Source organism: Quercus suber, unplaced genomic scaffold (assembly GCF_002906115.3).
Source record: "Quercus suber isolate HL8 unplaced genomic scaffold, Cork oak 2.0 scaffold_11, whole genome shotgun sequence".
Lineage (NCBI taxonomy): Eukaryota > Viridiplantae > Streptophyta > Magnoliopsida > Fagales > Fagaceae > Quercus > Quercus suber.
In genome coordinates this window covers 42,387-58,406 of record NW_027069477.1, presented here as the reverse complement: position 1 = coordinate 58,406, position 16,020 = coordinate 42,387, and the positions used below count along the sequence as shown (strand labels likewise).

The 16,020-nt window shown below is 34.2% G+C and overlaps 1 protein-coding gene across 2 annotated transcripts; it reads left to right on the top strand.

The window, feature by feature from the left end:
* The first annotated feature begins 1,639 nt into the window (after positions 1-1,639).
* LOC111993841 (26S rRNA (cytosine-C(5))-methyltransferase NOP2B) lies at positions 1,640-9,480 on the top strand. Of its 2 annotated transcripts, XM_024025670.2 has the most exons (18): positions 1,640-1,772; positions 2,707-3,126; positions 3,221-3,399; positions 3,510-3,573; positions 3,674-3,807; positions 3,933-4,016; positions 4,110-4,184; positions 4,275-4,346; positions 4,422-4,495; positions 5,028-5,080; positions 6,236-6,345; positions 6,674-6,739; positions 6,840-6,914; positions 7,345-7,437; positions 7,537-7,616; positions 7,702-7,801; positions 8,467-8,714; positions 9,053-9,480. In XM_024025670.2, exons 2-18 carry the CDS (start codon positions 2,712-2,714, stop codon positions 9,105-9,107), a joined length of 1,977 nt encoding a protein of 658 aa, XP_023881438.2. In that variant the 5' UTR covers positions 1,640-1,772; positions 2,707-2,711; the 3' UTR covers positions 9,108-9,480. The 2 variants fall into 2 exon arrangements, with proteins under 2 accessions (XP_023881438.2, XP_023881432.2); XM_024025664.2 differs by having other exon boundaries at positions 7,345-7,616.
* The last annotated feature ends 6,540 nt before the right edge of the window (positions 9,481-16,020 follow it).

The following is a 16,020-nucleotide window of genomic DNA, read 5'->3' as shown; positions in this document are numbered from 1 at the left end:
AACAAATTGATGCTATAAATGTTAAAAACGTTCAAGACATGATTCATGTCCCAAGTCCATGAATCCTAAATGGGAAAAATTGGGAACATGTGGTTTGGAGGGCAAAAAGGGATCTCTAACAGAACCCTCTGAAGTGGGCTTAAACTTTGACACCTTGCTTAGGGTGTTGAATCCTACTTCCTAGGGTCCAAATCTTAGTTGCAGCACTAGGATTCTTCCTTAATACTTGCCTTAATCCCATTGGCTGAACACAATCTCAACAATCTTAGCATTTAATGCAAGATTACTCCAAATACTACCCATGTGTGACATCCAAAGAAGCAAACAGCCCCAAAAGCAAATCTCCCGTTTTGGATTCTTGTTAATTAATACTTCTCTAAACTCCATTATAAAAGTATAAGCATCTCAGCCTACAAACCCACAACAACTCCCTCTGAAACTTTCTGATTGATTGATCATTTTGCTTGCAATTCAACTTTCCTTAAGCTTACAATCCATTCCTCTTTAGCCCACTACTCACAAAAGCCTTAACCTCAGCATTAATCCCATCCCACTCACTCAGAACAGCCCACATTACCTCATTCATGCCTTATGCACACATACTCATCAAACTCTTAGTTTAATACTTGCTGCACTGAGCTAAGATCTCTCTCTCATTTCATTCCATCATATTTTTCCTCTTTTATTTGTAACTATGAAGCCTTTAATCCTTGTTTAGTATTATTATGATTAAGGCCATAATGTTTTGGAAATTATGGAAGTTTTCCCTTATGTTGACTTAATAATAATAAGAAAAAAAATATATGATTTTTACTATGTAAACATACTTACTAACCTAAAATTACCGTACCACTAGAGGAATGATTTGAACTATCAGACCAAGACCATTAATATACTAATTAAGTATTGTAACATGTTTTTCATTGGGCTTTTGTTGCTGTTTTGTCATGTGCAACTTTTGTTTATTACTTGGATAGACATTGTCATCACACCAAAAGTTTTTGGGTACCATCTCAAGAGCCCATAGTCGAGTTTTGACTTGGCTTCTCAACAGAGGCATCAATTTCCCCCTCAACAATTTGTTTTCAATTTTTACATCAATTTTTCTCTAGTTGTTTATATCACGCAAAAGGAAAATGCTAGAGTTATTATTATTATTTTTACAAATTGCTAATTCGGTGAATAGTTATTAGTAAATAAAAAAAATGATGTATGCGGTGAGTTCAGATAAAAGCTAATAAAAATTTGTCACCCTAATAGTCTGTAAAATGTTTTAAAAATATTTGAGGTTATAGGATTACTCTATGTGCAAAAAAAACCCAAAAAAATTATTATATAAATTCACTATTTATATAAAAAATTAATCAAATTTAATTTTAAAATAAAATAAAATTGTGTAGTATCTTTTCAGTCTTAAATTTTCATTGATTTTGTAGCAAAGTTAAAATAGTAGAGATTAGCAACCAAAAAAAAAGTTGAAATTGTAGAAACTGATAAAGTTTGAAACGAGAGCCCCAAAAAAAAATTGAAACAGACAAAAGCCTACTCAACTCATTTTAAAATGGGCCAGCCCAACCTGTAGTTTTAATGGGCCAATGCTAAAAACTCAAACCCATACCCATGCTGGTTCGGGTCAAATAATGCCTTCAATATCACTTCCCCCAAATCAGTCGTAGAGACAAAGAAAGAGAGAGAAAACGAAACCTACAAAAACCCTAAACCCTAATTCTCTCTTTGCCGCCGGAATTCCTTTGTTCTTAAAATCCATCAAGGTAGCGTCTTTTTCTCTCATATCAGCTTGTGCTCACAGTTTCTGCTTATGTTGGGTTCTACTTCTATTCTATGTGTGTGTTTTTGTTGATTTTTTGTTCTTGATGATAATCACGAAATAAGCATTATAATCATGAAATAGAATTGGTTTATTAAGTTGTTTTGAATTTTTTAGTTTTAAAAAGAGAAACCCATTTGGCATTTAGCATTTACCTTAACAAATTTTGTATGAGTTTGTGTATGTGCTACCCATGTGCTTTAGATAGTAGTATTATGTTTAGTTATGCGGGTCTTTTTTGTTGATGATAGAAAGAGAAACCCATTAGCCTGAGCTTGTCAATTGTTGCTCAAGCTTGTGTGTGTGTGTTGGGAAGGGGGGGGGGGGAGGGGGGGGGGGTGATATGGTGTTAGTTGTGGGGTTTTTGTGAATTTGTTAGTCATAGAGTGAAAAACCCATTTAGCTTGTGCTTAACAAATTTTGCTCGAGCTTGTGTGTGCATGTGTGTGTGTGTGTCTGCATGTGCTCTTGAGATGATACTAGTTATGATGTTTTTCGAATTTGTTAGTCATATAAAGAGAAATCCGCTTAGCTTGAGCATAAAATTTTTTGCTCAAGCTAACCGGGTTCTAGGTAGCTCAAGTAGGATTGAATTCTGCCTACACATAAAAGAAACCCATTGGTGTGTTCAATACTGTATCTTTTAAGGAAATATATATATTTGCTCAAGCCAAGCTTGAGTGGAGGCTGAACATGAATAACTGGAATATCTGTCTTGCCTTGGCTTATTCTGAACCTGTTTATATTAATTCAGTTGGCAGTATTATGATTTGTATAAAACTGGTTGATAGGTTGTTGGAAAGTCATTGTTTTAATATTTTTCATTGATCTTTACGTTTTCAACTCTATTTTCAACTTATGCTTCTTTGTTTTAACAGCTGTAATGGGTGCAAGTAAGAAAAAGGGTGGTGCTAAGTCACAAAAATCTGCACCTAAAAAGAAACAGAAGAATGAGCTTTTTGTTGTTAAAGACGCAGTTGCAAAGGAAGATGACCTTTCAGACCATTCTGATAGTCTGAATGAAGAAGTATTGGAATGTGCAAGTAAGAAAAAGGGTGGTGCTAAGTCACAAAAATCTCCACCTAAAAAGAAACAGAAGAATGAGATTTTTGTTGTTAAAGATGCAATTGCAAAGGAAGATGACCTTTCAGACCATTCTGATAGTATGAGTGAAGAAGAATTATCGGAACATGAGGAGTTTGATGGAGATGAGCAAGATTTTGGTTCTGGTTCAGACATTTTTTCCGATGGGGATGATCCATTAGCTAATGATTTCCTCCAAGGAAGTGATGACGAAGGTATCATGTTTCTTGATGTTTATGGTTTGCGTTCTATTTATTTTTTAATTCTAATTATTTGATTATTGGATTTTATTTTATTATATTGGTGCAGAGGAAGGGTTGGGCTCAGATTTGGATTCAGATGCAGATTCAGATTCAGAAGGATCTGATATTGAAAAGAAGTCAATAGCTATTGATGCAGAAAAGGCGAGGGAAGAAGAAGAAGCTGAGGAGGAAATGCAGCTCAACATTAAGGAGGAATCTGACGAATTCAGACTGCCTACTAAGGAGGTTTATTTGTCGTTTAGTTATTTGGTTTCTGAATTTCAATAAAATCTCTGTCTTGCTCAGTTGAAATATTCTATTATGATGCTGATTTCTCATTTCTTCAAATAACTTAGGAACTTGAAGAGGAGGCACATCAGCCACCTGATCTTTCAAATCTCCAAAGAAGGATAAGAGAGAGTAAGTAATATTCCCTTTTTTTTTTAATAATTCTTTTACTAACTTCAAAGTCCACCTGCTCTGTTGATCTTCAAACTTAACATTACTTTTTTATCTTTAGTCATTCGAGTACTTTCAAATTTTAAGGCTTTGAGGCAAGAGGGGACAGCAAGGAAGGATTACGTCGAGCAGCTTAAGAAAGATTTAAGTTCATACTATGGCTACAATGACTTTCTAATTGGGGCCTTAGTGGAGGTGGATGATCACTCTATCTTATATATTCACTGTATTATGTTTCCTCTCACCCCCTATAAAAGGGGAAAAGACCTTTGAGGTGTATCTGGGGACTTCTCTATAACATTTTTTGTTTTCCTTTATAGATGTTCCCAGTTGTTGAACTTCTGGAACTTATTGAAGCGTTTGAGAAGCCACGGCCCATATGTCTGCGAACTAACACTTTGAAGGTGACATAACAGTTGTACACTACTAGATCTTGTTTTACATTTTTCTACTCAATATCTTATGGCCTATTAAAATATTGTTTTGTCTGTATTTAGACACGGAGGCGGGATTTGGCAGATATTCTGATAAACAGAGGAGTAAACCTGGATCCCTTAAGCAAGTGGTCAAAAGTAAGGAGTGCCTTTGGAAAAGTTCTTCCATTCTCACTCAATTTTGTTTTATACTCAACAATACAAGACATACTCATATTACCATTGCAGGTTGGACTGGTTGTATATGATTCGCAAGTGCCCATTGGTGCAACTCCTGAATATATGGCTGGTTTCTACATGGTAGGTGGCTTATTTAGTTTGCATTCTGCATATTTTATGTGGTATACTGAGGGCTCACATTTTGGTTGTTCACAGCTCCAAAGTGCAAGCTCCTTTTTACCTGTCATGGCTCTTGCTCCTCAAGAGAAAGAACGGATCGTAGATGTAGCGTAAGTGTCACTTGCAGATTGTTAGCTATTATTTTGCATTGATTTTCCCACAAAGTATGTGGTATCTTGACTTATAGTCTAGCCATGTGAAACTGTGTTCTCATATTTTTGCAAATGCCTTGGGCAACTTGTAGCTCCACTGAAAAGTTCTTGTATTGAAACTCTGTAATAGTGTAGCTGCACTTTTGACATTATCTCATGAAAACAGAGTGGAACATATGCATATGGGTTATTGTAACATCTTTTGCTTATGTTGAAACTATTTACTTTGCTCAAGCCTTAATAAAAATAACAATGAAGTAGAAATTCTGATGGAAATGTGGGAGATATAATCTCAACACACTTACAACTTGCTCTCTCTCTCTCTCTCTCTCTCTCATTATGAAATGAAAAGATAATGCCTATAATTTCTATTCAAATCAATAAAGCTGGCTGACTTATTAACAAAAGAGATAATGCCCATAACATTATACAACTCTTGCAATTACAAACAGTATTTGTCTCTTTGTATAACAGTTTGTTCCTGTTGCAGGGCTGCACCTGGTGGCAAAACAACTTACATTGCTGCTCTTATGAAAAATAGTGGTATGTGGTGATATCTACGTAATTTAACTGATTCAGATGTGGTTGTGTATTCATTTATGTTTCGATTTCAGTTGTTTCTCCTTGCCTATTATAGTCATGTGTACACCAGATTTAGAAGTAATCCCAGCATGGTAAAGCCTCTCAAAAAGTTGTAACTGAATTATCGTCATCCTGATTCCATTTATTTTATGCATGAAGCAACTTATCTTGTTAAACAGATTTCTGTTAAGACACTTTTCAAGTGTAACTTACCTGTTATGAAAGAGAAATATAATACAATGTATATGATGTAAGTCATAAAAAATTTCTTATATTCTTCTATACTAGAAGTGACTGATCTTTGTTCTTATTCATGCCTCAATTTCCATTGTAACTTGCACAAGTAAACAAGAAAGTCATAGGGTGGAATTTTTAGTACTCCCCGTCCTTTTTTTTATGGCATGGAACCTCACCAAGGTTGGGCCCTTTGGATCCACCCTTGGGAAGTAAATCACGGATACACGACCTCACAAACTAGAACTGTGTATCAGATAATTTAGAGAAACTCTTAGTGGGGATTGAACCCAAGATGTCTGGGTCTTCAGCTCAACCCAAGCATCCAACCACTAGGCCTCACCCTGACGGGTGTCCTTTTTGTTGGTCTTGTTTAGAAAATTCAACTTTTTTTTTTTTTTTTTCAAAAGTAACAATTTTATTAAAAAGCACAAAAAGGGGTGCAACCCTAGTGCTCAGCATGTAGACAAAGGAAAGGCCAAAAGTTAAGAAAGCATACAATGAATTATCTAAAATTCATATCATCCAAAAGTCAATTATTATTACTTATGATAATTAATATGCATAATTTTTTTTTTGGCTAATTATTAAGTAATAGAAATGTTTATTATCAACATGTGACAAATTGATTCCTTCAGAAATTATTGGTTAATTTAGATTATTGAATCATAGTACCTTAATCATCAAAGAGTCGAATGTTTATATTGCTCGAAAGGAAAAGATGTATGTTGCCTCATCATTAAGATATACACGTGCTTCTGTGTACTTATAAAAAAAACATGTGCTGCTGTGATCAATACTTTTCTTATTTGCCGAGTACTGTTTAGAAGTTCCATATTTCTATTCCTTTATTTTCTGGTGTTCTGATGCCCTTTTCACCAGGAATCATTTTTGCAAACGAGATGAAGGCACCAAGGCTTAAGTCACTCACTGCAAATCTGCATCGTATGGGAGTGACGAACACTGTAGTTTGCAACTATGATGGAAGGGAGGTTAGCTTCTTTGAAGCTCTTTTATAAACTATAGAAAGTGTTAATATTTGATGACTGTGATTTTATTGAGCCTGCATTCTTGTTTAGCTTTAAAATGGCTCTTTGTTGATTAGGAAAATATTTTTTTATGTTTGTTGCAAAGTAGTTCTCAGTCTAATTGAGCCACATAATCTGTTATATATGACGATAAAACATGCTAATTATGTCTAATGTTAAGCATATATTAGAGAGAGTTGGTTTATTGCTTAGAACAGCCATTTGGAGTGTTGTGGTAAGTCCTAAGGGTGCTCATTCATCTCATGTATTGTTTTTCATTCTCCTGCTTCAGCTCCCCAAGGTTTTTCGTAACTCTGCTGACAGAGTATTGTTGGATGCCCCTTGCAGTGGGACTGGGGTAAGCAATTGGGGCGATCTTCAACTATTTACTCTCTTTGTTGAGCTTCTCTTTTCATATAATATTTAGTAAAACTAAATGATCTCTTCTTATTTTACAGGTTATATCTAAAGATGAGTCTGTTAAAAACACTAAAAGTCTTGATGAAATACAGAAATGTGCCCATTTGCAGAAGGTAGATTTGGACTTTCTGCGTTCTTAAGCCTCTAAAATTTATCTTAGGAGTTCTTGTTTATTACTTCTTTAACTAATAAGTTAGAAGGGGTAGAAGCACACTTATCAAAAAAAGAAAGGAAAAAAGCAGTAGAAAGCACAGTGCAGTTATGGTATTGCTCTTATTACTAGTGTTAATTTAAAGCCAAAATATCAAAATTTAATACTAGTCAGTGCTCCTCTGTCCCTAATTGTTTGGAACTGAAATGCACTAGAAAATCATTGCTATGTAACATATTTTGCTTGCTTAGAGAATGGCAGATTTTTTTTTTTTTTTTGGGAATAAGTCAGAGAATGGCAGATCATTCTATCCTTCCTTTCTTTGTTAAGCTGATCATTTCAGATGTTTTAGCATGTGGAGCTCTTTTGAGCTGTGTTCTTTTTTTCTGTAGCAACTGATACTTGCCGCGATTGACATGGTCGATGCCAATTCGAAATCTGGGGGTTACCTTGTTTACTCCACCTGCTCCATAATGGTTGCTGAGGTTCGTCTCTTAAGAACACTATCGTTATTTCCTTTTCAGCTTATCCTTGCCCCCTCCCCCTTTCTCCTCTTTCCCATCCTAAAGTTACATCTCTTGCAGAATGAAGCAGTTATAGACTATGCACTCAAGAAGAGGAATGTTAAACTGGTATCTTGTGGGCTTGACTTTGGGCGTCCAGGGTAATGATACTTTCTCACTCTTGTGCACCACACCTGTTGTTATACCTTGTAGTCTGTCAATTAATCATGCTTTCCCATCCACCAGGTTTATCCGGTTTAGAGAACAGCGCTTTCACCCATCCTTGGAAAAGACAAGGCGCTTCTATCCTCATGTTCACAATATGGATGGTTTTTTTGTGGCAAAGGTAGGTATTGATTTTTGATAATGATATTTTTCTTAAATAGAAAACATTTTACCCTTGTGAAGGGGATTCCATTTCTCCCAACTTAGCTTGCTAAACTGTATACAAGTAGCAAATGACGTCCTTTGTTGGAGCTCCCCCGTATTAATGAAAATGCTCTCAATTATGTTGGTAGCCATATTGAAAGTAGAAAAAAATGCAAAGTTATTATGCACCAGGGCTTCTCATCATGTAACAAACACTGACTGTCAGTGTCCTTGACCACTCAATTTTAATTCTACCCATTTATTCTAAGTAGTTAGATGTAGTTTATATTGTTTCTATGGAAGTTGTAGTCTATCAGTTCTATCAATGCCCCCACCCAAAAGAAAAATGGACAATAGAATTGTGGAATCTAGACAGTCTGCACATGAATGGCCTGCAGTTCCAGGCTTGGAATGAATATGATGGACAACTTCTTTGTAGTTAAAGACTGGGTCAGGAAGTCTCATTGCCACAAAAAACTTTGGCCTAAATGATTTTCCTTGAAAAGTCGCTCTGTCCAAAGTTATTAGTCTAGACCTTGTCTTTTGGATAGTTTATACATTGTCATGCTCTGTAACTTAACATGCGTGGTTTTGATTTCTCATTCTTATTACTTTTTTACCCAAAAAAAAAAAAATTTGCAGCTGAAAAAGATGAGCAATTCAAAGCCAGCCCCAGAAATTTCTGAACCAACAGAAACAGTGGAGCAAGGTTCAATGACAAATGAGAGTGGCAGCGGAGAGAATGCTGAGGAATTGATGGATGGCACTACAACAGAAAATAAGGTTTTGAAAAACGGTTTTATTAAAAATGGCAAAAAAGAAACCCCAGCCTCTTCCAAAAACAGGAAGAAAAGGAAATTCCCTTCTAGAGAGGTGATCTCAAAAGAAAGGTAAAAGCTGTGCCTGTGTTTAAACTTCATCTTTTCATCTACAAAAACAATTGCATCTATACATCCAATTTAATATAACATAATATAAGGTTTTACATTATAAGGTGTTGTGACTTGTGAGTGAGAAATAATGAAAAATCCGATGAGTTTAGTCATGAACCCAGTAAGGTTCCATTCAGCACTTCCAGTGAGACACGAGTCAATTTTTGTAATAATTATCTCATGGAATGGACAAATGCATCCTCCCTTGGAAGTGGAAGGGAGGATGCATATATTCGATGCATAAGATGCATATATTTCGATAGAACAGAATCATAATTCATTTCAAACACCTGCAGGGAAGAGAAGAGAAGAGCATTGAGGGAACAAAAGGTTGTCAGGAAGAGGAGTTGAAGTGGAGAGTGTGACCAGTGGCAACACATGAATCATGGTCAGTAAATTACTAATGGCTAAGTTTTGGAACAATCAACCTGCAATACTTAATTTATAGTGGGAGTCTTCACCAATGAAGCAGGGTGGGGTTTGCAATGTGATACACAGCAGAGTGAAGGAATGGTTCTGGCCCAAGTACTTCAGCCTTTTTGTGCTGATATTTCCAGCTTTATATATAATATCAAAATTTTGACTATGTAAACATCAGTGGAGGGGGGGACTTGGTATTGCTCACATTGCTTGGGCGGTACAAGTCCAAGAAGTTTTGTTTCTCTTTTATTTGTCAAAGAATCAATTCTGATATTTACTAATATATTAGTATGTTGTGGAGGCATTTCCTTTGTGTTTTACTTTTGTTAAATGTTTTCCACTGGAACTTTGTGGTAACATGACATCTATAATCTGCCATTGGTTAATTGTTGATCAGAATGCTACATTTTTTGTTTCTGCTAATCCAACCTGGACTCGGATACCAAGTGAAGTGAGCCAGAATGCCTAGATATCACTAAGTCTTAAAAAGACTAAAAACTGTCTTGGACCAGCACAAAGAATTTCACTCCTCACAAAACTTAACAAACTTATTCCAATCATACAATGATCCCCGAAAAAGTAACCTATTTGTGTGTTGTATAGGGATAGAAAGAACCTGAAAAGGACCTGAAATGATCTAATATGACAAGCAACTATTTGCCAAAAACAAGTAAAATAAATACAATGCATTGAATTTTGGTTTCCTCAAAATTTTTGAAATGTCAATATTATCATATGCACATTACGTGGTTAAAACTGATATAAGGTTTTTTTTTTTTTTTTAAATAAGTAATAATAGTTTTATTCAAAACGGATTACTACATGCAAAAAGGTATAAAGTAGTCAAAATATTTACAAAAAGTACAAAAAAAAATTGTATACATGAAGAAGGAGAGTCTATGAACGTCGGGATAGAATCACCTAATGTGAATCCCTAAGCCCGAACCCAATCAAATAAAGTGCCTACAAAAGAGACTAGAAGTTGGTCCTTCAAACTATTCAAATCCAAAAATGTCCGACTGTTACACTTCCGCCACATAATCCACATCAAACATAATGGAGTCATATTCCAAATATCTGACAAATGCTTCTCCAACCAGTTTCTCCATCCAAATAAAAAGGTCAATCATCCGCTCTAGTAAAACCTAATAAACCCCAAACAACCTAAAAACAAAGTTACACAACTGATGGGTCTTCCCATAATGAATCAAAAGATGATTCATTTTCTCCTCACTGTATCGGCACATGCAACACCATTCCACTATAGAAAGCTTCTCCTCCACAGATTATTACCAGTGAGTATCTTCCCCTACATCAATGACTAAACAAAAAAGAAAACCCTCTAAGTGGCCTTCACACCCCAATACTATTCTAGGGAAAACTTATAGAAGAGACACCTCTTAAGGCATCATAATAGGGATAGGTGTTGAAGTTCCCCTTTCTCTTTTAATGAAAAATGATCATAAAATGTTTTAAATTGTTAAAAACTAGCTAATTAATTGTCTAAATCAAATTAGGTCAAAGTTGGAAAATGATATTTGTAAAAATCCTATAATAATAAGTGGATTGTTAGGGGTAAAACAATTTTACAAATGTTAATATGGTATGTTATAACTGGAGTATTCTAAATAACATTATTTTCACCTAAGTCAATCATTGTAACAGATACTAATTTTATTATATTTTATATACCAATCACAATTGATCATATTATATATTATATAATGCAAGTTGAGTTTTAGAAACTATGATTACGCTACATTCTCAAAAAAAAAAAAAAAAAAAAATGATTACGCTAAGTGGATAATGTATTTAATTTCTAATTTTATTGCTTTAAGTTAATTCATAAAATCTATTAAATGTTTTGAATAGTTCTTTTGAACTATGGGTAATTACTCATATATATATATATATATATATTTTGTCTTTAATACACGACTTATTATCATTATTATTATTGGATGGGAATAGCGGCGCCAGATATTCACTACTATTTGTTTTTGGTTGATATGAAGGAAATTGATTTTTTTTTTTTTTGTCAAATAAGAAATAAAATAAAATAATCAAATGTTAATCCAGCCTTTAGTCTAATATAAAAATAAAAATAAAAAGTGAACTGCGTTGATTTTGAATGACAAAAAAAAAAAAAAAAAATAACCTGAAGAGTGAAGATCAAATTTGTCGTCATACTAAAGTTAAAAGTTCTTTAATTAGTGTTTGTGTTTTATTTTTTATTATGGGGTATTTTTTTTTTCTTTTGAACAAATGGATTAAAAGCTGCAGTTTCTATTGTTTCCAAAAAAAAAAAAAAAAAAAAGCTGCAGTTTCTATTTATTTTTCTAATCCCATGAATTCAATAGTAGTGGTACATGTGTCTTGAGCTCAAGCTTATAAGGCACATGTGGGAGGCGTCTCTCCCCGATGTAGGATTGAGCAAATCCTTGAGGAAAAAATCTAAAGAAGACAATACTTGCTAATTGGGGGCTGAGACAAGAAACTCTCCCACATTAAATGACGCTTTTCCTTAAGGATTTGCTCAATCCCACATTAGGGAGAAACGCCTCCCACGTATGCCTTATAAGCTTGAGCTCAAGACACATGTGTACCACTACTAATTGGGGCTGGGACAAGAAACCTTCCCACACAATTCATATATTTCAACTAAAATTATAATTACCAAAATTTTAAAAAGTAATTTAAAATAAATGTTAATTTTTTATGGTTATTTTGGTTATAAATCAAAACTTGTAGTTTTATGTTTTAACATAACTTAAACACTACCTGTATTCTTAATTCTTTATTAAAATAATTAATTTATTTTAGGTAGAATTCTATCAAAATTTTAGGTTAAGGCTTAAGATAGTAAATTAATAATATATTTTTAATTTACGCATAATTTTTCATCACCTGTGTATCGCACTGAAANTGTCAATCCAATCAACTAATCAAGTCCCCGCACCCTAGCTGAATTAAGATTCAATAATCATAGAGTAGATATCATATAGATTCTATACTTATTTTTTTAAAAAATTTAATTTATAATTTTCTTCTAAATGTTGGTTAAATATTGCGCTAGGCTATCGTCTAAGGCTGAAAAATGTCTTGGATTAGCACAAAGTTCTCACAAATCTTCACAAACTTATTCTATTCATACAGTAATAAATAAAATAAAATCTAGTCAAGTGCTATATATAGATAAGATTATATATATATATATATATATTTTCTAATGTAACAAATATGTAACTTTTTTTTCTTTGACGAGATAACAAATATGGAACTTTGTGAGGTGTAAAACACAATATCCATAACTTCAATTCAGAATTCAACAAATATGTACATCATTTAACATTATAAGTTCAATTCAGAATTTACCAAGCTTCAAATACTAAATCATAAATGAATGGAGGTGTAAAACACAATATCCATAAAGAAAAAAAAAAAAAAAAAAGACAGCATGCTCTTCTTGCTTTGGCATCATCAGAGATTTTACTTCTTCCCCCAGAAGTATTAGTAAGAAAATGGATTCAAGGATTCAACCCCAAAACTGAATTTCATAAAAACGGGTAGGTATCACTAGACCATAAACAATGAGTACATTTTCCTAAAATTCTTTCCTATAAAAAATCCATTTATATTCCTAAACTTCACTTTCTCATGACTGCACAAGTCTACCATGAGATGTCATGTTTAAGTTGTTTGAAAAATGAAACCATTTATTTATATTTTTCATTAAAAATTAACCGATTAACACATAATGTGCACGTGATTTTTATTGTTTCCTCAAAATTTTTGAAATGTCAATATTATCATATGCACATTACGTGGTTAAAACTGATTTTCATCACCCGTGTATCGCACAGAAATTTTTTTTTTTTTTTTTAAGACTAATATTAAAACATGAAGATTTTTCATATTAAAAAAAAAAGGGTAAATTGCAAAGTACACCCCTAATGTTTGGAGGTGATTGGATTTTACACCTAAATGTTTTGGAACTTTGATTTTACACCCTAACATTTGGTACCGTTAGCAAATCACCCCTCGGTTAGTTTTTGCTGTTAATTACCATGTCATCTTCCTGACGTGTTTTTATTTTTATTTTTGTCCAAATAAGCCCCAAAACGACACAATTTCAATGGCAATGAAGTGATGACCTAGCACATGCAAAATGGTGTTGTTTGCCCAAAGAGAGAAAAAAAATAAATTCTATAACTTCACCAATTCCCCACCAAACAGAAAATATCAAAATCCTAAATCCTAAACCCACGAACCCAGTCCTTAGCTCCCTAACCCACGAACCCAACCCTTGCCTTCCTAAACCTTATGAACCCAGACCACCACATCAGCTCCTTGCATCATGAACCCAAACGGCTCCAGGTTAGCTCCAAGGCGGCAACAGCAACGGCGACAGAAACAGTCAAGCCAATAGTTAGTAAGTTTATTTCTCTTCTCTATGACTCTCTTTCTCTCTCTCTTTTTGGATTTTTCTTGCCATTGCTAGATTGGAATTTTGGGTTTGCTGGGGCTTTTGGTTTAGGTTTGTCAAGGTTTTTGTTCAAATTTTTTTTTTTTTTTTGTTTGGGATTTTGTTGCTGGATGCACAAAATGTTTGGGGTTTTTGTTAAATTTTTTGGGTGATGGATTTGTTGCTAGAACTCTCTATATGTGTGAGATTGAAACTCATTTTCTTTGCTATTGGAACTTTGAGTGTGTTTATGGTGGAGTTTGTTTCTCTTTTTTTTTTTTGGGTTTTTGTAGCACTTTGATTCTGTTGATTGGGACGAATTTTTTAAAGGATTTTCGTAGTAGTTGTTGTTTTATGATATATTTGTTTGTGTTTCGTCTGGAGCTGGTTACTTTATTGATATTTAATTTTGGTGGGTCAACCTGTGATGATGAGTTGTGTGTACTGAATGGTGTAAAATAATGCACATTTTTATTTAGTAAATTGACTAAGTGGAATGGTTGTGGTCCAACTGAGTGGTCCATGTGTTCTGCTTTGTAGCTCTTGTCTACATATAGTATTGTATTTATTTTAGTAATGGCTTATTTCCATTGAAAGAAGATGGTGATGTTAGTAATGTGTTAACTAAATGTTATATTGTAGTAATGCTTCTTGTATACATGTATGTGAATTATATTTTAGTAATTTATTAATTAAATGTAATATTTTAATAATGCATTTATATGTGTGTGCAGGGCATTGAATATGGATCAACCATTTGATATGTCTATACATCATGGAGGGGTATTCATTACACATAGTGATACACATGTTGAATATGCTCAAGGGTCTCAGATGTTGATCCTGACACTTTTGCTGTCTTCGATATGCCTAAGTATGCCAAAAATCTTGGTATTACGAATGTAGCAGAATTTCTTTACCGAATTTCCTATATGGAACTTCATAATGGCTTATTTCCACTGAAAAAAGATAATGAAGTTAGGGCTATATGTGACTGGTTAGAATTTGCACCTAAAAGGTTAATACACATATATGTGAAGCATGTTGAACAAGTTGTTAAGGAAAAAGTTGATGAGGATCAAGGTAATGAAGGTGATAATGAGCATGAGTTTCATAAAGAAGTTAATGAAGGAGTTAGATTAGACAATTTTTTTGACGAGGACTATGCTGATTTGGTAGGTGACAATAAATTTGATAGATATGAAAGACCATCCTCCCCTATTGACCCATCCACTCACATTGCTCCATCTATTCACATTGTCCAAACCACTACCTATGATCAATCGAACTTAAACCCTTATGAGCAGAACACATTAAATTGGGTACCCACTTCTTTTAGTGATGAGAAGCATAATATAAAAAGTGGGGAAAGTGATTATGGGCACTTTGATGTTTTGTGCACACCTGCTAACTCTGAGGATGATAAAGAGCACCCTAAGTACATTGAATCTAGGGTTGAGGCGGATATGCCCGACCCCGTTGAAAAAGCCACGAAGAATTTCACATAAGTTGAAAAAGTCATCTGCCGCACAAAAATGTACCAATTCTGGACAATTAGGTTACAACAAAAGAGGATGCAAAGTACCCCCCAAATCTAATGATGCTAGTGAAGGCCAGATTGAGCAAAAACAAGGAGCAACATCTACTATAGGGAGGCAAAATCAAAGTGCTACAAAAACCTAAAAAAATTAAAATAAAGAGAAACAAACTCCACCATAAACACACTTAGAGTTCCAGTAGCAAAGAAAATGAGTTTCAATCACACACACATAGAGAGTTCTAGCAACAAATCCACCATCCAAAAAATTTAACAAAAACCCCAAATGTTCTATGCATTCAACATCAAAATCCCAAACAAAAAAAATTGAACAAAAACCTTAACAAACTCGAACAACAAAAGCCCTAGCAAACCTAATAAAAAAACCCAAAATTCCAATCTAGCAATGGTAAGAAAAATCCAAAGAGAGAGAGAGAGAGAGAGAGAGAGAGAGAGAGAGAGAGAGAAGAGAAATAAACTTACTAATTATTGGCTTGGCTGTTTCTGTTGCCGTCACTACTGTCGCCTTGGAGTTGACCTTTGGGCAAACGGTAATAAGCAAAGCTTACTAACTTTAGGCAAATGGCACCGTTTTGCATGTGCTAGGTCATCACTTCATTGCCCTTGAGACTGTGTCATTTTGGGGCTCATTTGGCAAAAAAAAAAAAGTCAGCAAGATGACATGACAATTAATAGCAAAAACTAACTGGGGGGTGATTTGCTAACGGAACCAAACACTAGGGTGTAAAATAAAAGTTCTGAAATATTAGAGTATAAAATCAAATCACCCCCAAACGTTAGGGGACTTATTTTTCAATTTACCCTAAAAAGAGTAATGCTAC

Coding starts and splice junctions, on each gene's coding strand:
- LOC111993841 (XM_024025664.2), top strand. CDS start 2,712: ATGGGTGCAAGTAAGAAAAAGGGTGGTGCTAAGTCACAAAAATCTGCA. Junction 3,400..3,509: donor TCAGACTGCCTACTAAGGAG/GTTTATTTGTCG, acceptor CAAATAACTTAG/GAACTTGAAGAGGAGGCACA. Junction 7,617..7,701: donor CTTGACTTTGGGCGTCCAGG/GTAATGATACTT, acceptor CCCATCCACCAG/GTTTATCCGGTTTAGAGAAC.